The sequence below is a fragment of the Magnolia sinica genome, chromosome 7 (genome assembly GCF_029962835.1).
Source record: "Magnolia sinica isolate HGM2019 chromosome 7, MsV1, whole genome shotgun sequence".
Taxonomy (NCBI): Eukaryota; Viridiplantae; Streptophyta; class Magnoliopsida; order Magnoliales; family Magnoliaceae; genus Magnolia; species Magnolia sinica.
In genome coordinates this window covers 3145388-3151271 of record NC_080579.1, presented here as the reverse complement: position 1 = coordinate 3151271, position 5884 = coordinate 3145388, and the positions used below count along the sequence as shown (strand labels likewise).

Here is a 5884-nt window from a genome sequence, read left to right as displayed (position 1 = left end):
CTCTTAGGAGTTCCAACACCGGGTCAAGGGTTTGAGTAGCCATAGGTGGTGAAATTCCACTAGTGTGACTGTGTGGGAGCGTGCGTGTGTAAAAAAAAAATAAAAATTCAGCTCAAAATTTTTTCAAGCTCAAAAAATCAGCTCAACTTGGCTCAAACACAATTTCAAGCCGAGTCGAGTTGAGCTTCTCTGAATCAAGTTGAGCGAGTTAACGGAGCTGATTCGGTTTGCTTACAGCTCTAATTGTGATTCCTCTTGGATGTATTCGTGCCAAAAAACTTTTATGAGAAATGCTTCAGCACTCAGCCCTCAAGTTACAGTGCTCCTGGTTGCATTGGGAAACTTTGACAGTCCAGTCCATTTTTAGACTATTTATTTTGTACATCACACGTTTCATGGGATGGGCATGAAAATATCACACCAATCTGGCAAACGTTGATCATTCGACCAATGACCTTTAATATCCGAGGTCTAAATCAGTCTAAAAAAAAAAGTCAAATCAACAATTCAATTCACTTTTTCTTAGGCAATTATAACCATTCCATCCCTGAATTAGAAAAAAAAAGAAGGACGGATTGGATCATCTAATCAACTTGATTTTTATATCAAGTGGTCCTCACGACAGGCTAACCTATTGAATGGGCTGGATGTGGCTGGGGCATGAAAGGTTGGAGTTATGTATTGTAGTGGAATTGGTTCGAGCCGCTTGTGTGTCAACCGTCAAAACACTGCCAGAGAATCAAAATCTCTCTCATGTAATACATTAAAGCGGCTCACTAGGTGGCCCCTGCATGTGTATATGTCTGGAATGAAATTGTCACACGTGTACAAAATAAGTGGACGGTTAAGAGAAAGTGACCAACGAACTATCCAATATACATGTGTGCATGTGTGCGTGTGTGAAAGTGGACGGGACCATCATAAGCTTTATTAATAAAAAAAAGAAAAGAGTAGATAAGATAGAGGGGAGGGGGGCATAGAACCTGACCTCCAAAACAGAGAACAATGTCCCACGTTGAACCAAGTAAAATACAATCAACATCTGATAAACAGCATCAAGTTAAAAAAACAAACAAAAAAGAAAATGAATAAAAAAGAAGAGGAGTTACAGGGAGAAGCAATACAATTCCTAGAAACAAAAGCAAAAGAAAATCCTATGCACCTTTTACCAAACAATTGTTATATTGGGGATTCGAGCAATCTTGTTCCGATCTTCTCCTCCATATCCGTAGCGCTCATATAAGAATGGACAACGGTAGATCCGCAATTCTTGAAGCATGGTGAGCTGTTGCAACTCCTCATCTGGTAGAGACTGCAACACCCAACACTCGCTGATTTCTAGAGTCTCGAGGGCTTTTAATTGTCCCAACCAACCACAAGGGAACGATGTCAGCATCACTCCCGATGACACCATCCCTTCGTAAATAATCAAATGTTTAAGGTTGGGGAGGACGGGTAAGGTCCCTCCCGATGACAACATCCCTTCGTTACTTATTTGTAAAGTCAGCTTCTGGAGGAGCGGTGGAAGGTTGGTTGGCAACTCCTTCAATTTTGGGCACCATTTTACTTCTAATTGGAGGAGAGATGGCATAACCTCTCCAACTTCACCTCTCAAATCCCACTCCTCCCAATTTGGCATGTTTTTGAAGAGGAGGGTCTCCAGCTTTGGGAATGAAACACGACCACCACCACTTCCGTCATTGTTATCAACCCCACTAAACTCAACACCCACCTTTCTTACCTCATACATGTATGAAATAGAAAGGTATTTAAGGGATGGTAATTTCCCAAAACCTGGCAATTGTATACACTCCCAACAAAACGAGATTGTTATCCTGACTAGATGGGAGAACACCGGATCCTCTATCCACTTGGGAAGCGTAGAACCTCCGTAATACTGTATTGCCAACTCTTTCAAATTTGTGTGGGGCTGGAGAAATTCAAGCACGTCCTCCATTTTCTTCACCTCTTCATCCAACAGCTCACCATCTTCATCCTTGTACTCGAAGGATAGAGTATGAAGGTGCTTCTTCTTATTCAGTTCTGCCTCTCTAGCTTTGTCCCTGCTCATGTTTTTTTCCAAGCTGGTAATCCGAAGACTTCCTTGAAGATGATTGAGGTGTTTCAGTTCTCCACATTTACATCCTTTGTTGCCACCCCCAACAATGAACTTTGAAACCGTCCGAAGGCCAGTTAGTCTCCCTATACCCTGCGGTAAGTACCTCAGATCATCTGAATTTTTAAATTCTAGATGTCTCAGGTTAATCATTTTCTTCATCCCTCCAGGCAGTTTTTTTAGCTTCCGACACCAATTGAGTCTCAATGTTTGTAAATTTAGGCAATTACACACCTCCTCTGGCAACTCTTCTACACCTGTGTGAGACAAATCAAGAAATCTCAAGTGCTTCAAATGTCCCACCGTTGGAGACAATTTCTTAATGCTGGTATAACTCAAGTCCAATGCTCTAAGGCGTCTCCAATGATGGAATGACATTCTTGGCACCATGGAGATTCTTGAGTCAAGGAACAACGTCCGCAGCTTGTGGGCCTTATACAAGGTGGCCAAAATGTAAGCCACCTCATCAGCTTCATTAACAGTTTCATCATGGACAAAAAAAGAATGGTGGACGTTGTTGAAGTTTAATGAGGGTTGCTTTCCGATCTGCACCAGTGAAAAGTCACTTCCTGAAACAGATTGTGCAAGATCATGAACTAAATCATGCATCTTGCAGCATATGTTACCTTCATCTTCGAGTTCTGCATCTTGGAGCAATGAGCGTCTTAGTAGATCATCAAAATACAGTCCACCACTTTCCTCCATGTCTTCACTTCCCTCCGAGCATATGAAACCTTGAGCCTCCCATAATTTGATCATCGTACCCTTCTCTATCATCCAATCTTTCGGGAAAATAGAGAAATACGTGAAGCACTGCTTAAGAGCTAGAGGTAAATCATGGTAGCTTAGTAACAAAGCCGGTAAAATGCCTCCTAAGACATCACCTGACTTCCATACCTCGCTTCTCAAGACAAGCTCCCACTGGCTTCTCGTCTTTCTTGAGCACATGGCACTCCCTATCGTCTTTGCTGCGAGAGGCACCCCTCCACACCTGTTTACGATTTGCCTTCCAATCTCTTCCAAATCCGAACGCTCTTCTGCACTCCGATGCTCAAGCGCTCTGCGACTGAACACTAACCAGCAATCAGCATCAGATAAAACATCCAGTTTCTGCATGTGAGTACTTCCCATCCTCGATGCAACATCTTCCAAACGAGTGGTTACAATGATTCGACTCCCGGGTGCACCAGCTTGGAAGGGAAGTCTCAGCTTGTCCCACTTCTCACTATCATGGCTCCAAACGTCGTCAAGCACAAGCAAGAATCGCTTTGCTTGCAACATACCATGGAGACGATCCTGCAATGGGGCCAAGTCTGATAACTCAGAACCCTTCCCAGTTGCCGATTCGATGATTGATTTTGTAATACGTTTGACATCAAAGTCTTCAGAAACACATACCCACATCCTCATGTCGAAATGCCCCTTGACATTTTCATCGTTGTAAATGAGTTGCGCAAGGGTGGTCTTGCCCAAGCCCCCCATTCCAACTATAGAAATGACGAAGGGCACCTCATTTACCTCTCTACTACTCCCCCCTAGCAACAAGTCTACGACTTCTTTTTTTTCATCTCCTCTCCCAACAATCAACGGGTCAAGTAGGGAGCTTGTCTCTCGCTCTCTAATCTCACCCCTCCTAACTTCACTATCCACTCTCTCCCTTTCTCCAATATCTACTCTAAGACCCAATCGGCTCTTCTCTTTTTCAATAGAATCTAATCTACCCCTTACCTTCTTTATCCTACACCCAATATTGTGGCGTAACATGACATGATTGAAGAAAGTAACATAGGAGAGGAAGCAAGTAACAAGGAAGCTGAAACAGGAGCCATCACTTTCATCTGGAGCTTGTGGTCTGAGAGCTTCTGTCCTCCACTCATCTAGTATGTCATCCACATCGTAGGCCACATCTTTGACCTTCTCTAACCAGATCGTCACTGCTTTGTCCTTCACACGTCGAGACTCAGCATCTTCAAGCACAGCTTGAATCAAGGTGAAAGTGCTGGAAAGCTTTTCGATCTCACTGTTGACACCCACCAACAAAGCCACCTCATCTTGGAGGACGGTCTTCAACTTCTCTCCCACGGTTGAAACGAGCGAATCAACCATATTTTCTTCTTCCTTCTTTCTCCTTTTGGTATATATGGATGGGAAGAAGGGAGGAAGGATAAGAGAAGCAAAGAATGCTCAGAGAGAGAGAGAGAGAGAGAGAGAGAGAGAGAGAGATGCAAGTGTAGAGAAGGATAGAAGAGGAGAAAGAATGCAGGGATCCAAATGGTGGAGATGGTTGAGAAGACCAGTATAGCAATGGTTGCCTTTTAACAATTCCAAATAGTTTGGTTAGTGTGGCTGCGGACGCGGTTTGGTTAGTGTGGCTTCCACTAGCCCGGTGGCTAGTAGTCGGTGCTATGTGGGCCCTACTATGATGTATGTCTCTTGTCCATGCCGTCCATCCATTTTTACATATTATTTTAGGTATTGATTCAAAAAATGAGGGGTTATAAATATTAGGTGGATCACAGTACTTGAAAACACTAGTGATTTAATGTCCACCGTTAAAATCCTCCAAAGGCCCGTTGTACTGCTTATTTGACATTCAATCTTTTAATTAAGGTTATACAGATCCAGATGAAGGGAAAAAAACAAAGATCAGCTTGATACAAAACTTTTATGATCCCAATAAGTTCTTAATGGTGGACATTCAATCAACATTGTTTCCTTTGATGTAGTCCACCTAAGATTGAAATATACCTCACTTTTGAGTTCATGCCATAAAATGATCTAGAAAAATAGATGGACAGCATAGATGAAACACATACATCATGGTGGAGCCCACAGAGCACCCACCACTAGCCATTGGCTAGTAGCAGGGTCACTAGCCAACCCGCTCTCATGTTCTACGCGCAGTATTGTCTAACCAGCGACGCCGATTGCGTCCTACCCGGGCAGAGATTTGTGGAGCCCACCATGATGTAGGTATTTTATCCACACCGTTAATCGTTTTTATACGATTATTTTAAAATATGAGCCAAATATTAAGGTAGTTTAAGGCCTTAAGTTGACCACAAAGTAGGGATTGAACGTCCACCATTAAAAACTTCCTGGGAGCTGGAGAAGCGTCTGATCAAGATGAAATTTGTGTTTTCACTTCATCCAAGTCTGCATGACCCTATTAATAAGTTGGGTGGTAAAAAAACATCACGGTGGCCCTTAGAAAGGTTTCAATGGTGGGTGTCATTATCACTGCAGCTTCCTTTGATGTGGTCCACTAGAGCTGTGTATCTGCTTCATTTTTTATATAGTAGCTTAAAATGATATCAGAAAAGTGATGAACAGTGTGGATAAAATACGTACATCATGGTGGGCCCCACAGAGCCCTGCCCAGATGGATTACCGTCCGGGCGGGGGTACGACGCAATCCGCGTCCGTCGAACCAGATATTCTTCCAAAAGTTCATTGAACGGCTGGGATAAGTTGACCATCTAAATTTTATGTGGAGCGGATTAGCTGTTAGGCGTATTACCATTTCCGTGTGGGGCCTTCGTTGAAGAATGTTTTACATATATCTAAGCCACCCATCCGTTTTTTAAGTTCATTTTAGCCTTATATAAAAATATTTAAGCGGATTCAAATCTTCCGTGGAACACACCACTGTAAAAGTAAATGACCATTAAAAACTTTGTGTAGGCCAAAAAAGTTTTGGATCAATCCTATATTTATATTTTCCCTTTATCCAGGTCTTGTTGACCTTATTAACAGGTTGGATGACAA

At 42.7% G+C, this 5884-nt stretch overlaps 1 protein-coding gene across 2 annotated transcripts; it reads right to left on the bottom strand.

Moving 5' to 3' along the window:
• Positions 1-896: 896 nt before the first annotated feature.
• LOC131250853 (disease resistance protein RGA2-like) lies at positions 897-4368 on the bottom strand. Of its 2 annotated transcripts, XM_058251211.1 has the most exons (2): positions 2612-4368; positions 897-2578 (listed from the first exon to the last, which is right to left on the bottom strand). In XM_058251211.1, the coding sequence occupies exons 1-2, from the start codon at positions 4220-4222 to the stop codon at positions 1166-1168; spliced, it is 3024 nt and encodes a 1007-aa protein (XP_058107194.1). In that variant the 5' UTR covers positions 4223-4368; the 3' UTR covers positions 897-1165. The 2 variants fall into 2 exon arrangements, with proteins under 2 accessions (XP_058107194.1, XP_058107193.1); XM_058251210.1 differs by having other exon boundaries at positions 897-4368.
• Between the last annotated feature and the right edge of the window lie 1516 nt (positions 4369-5884).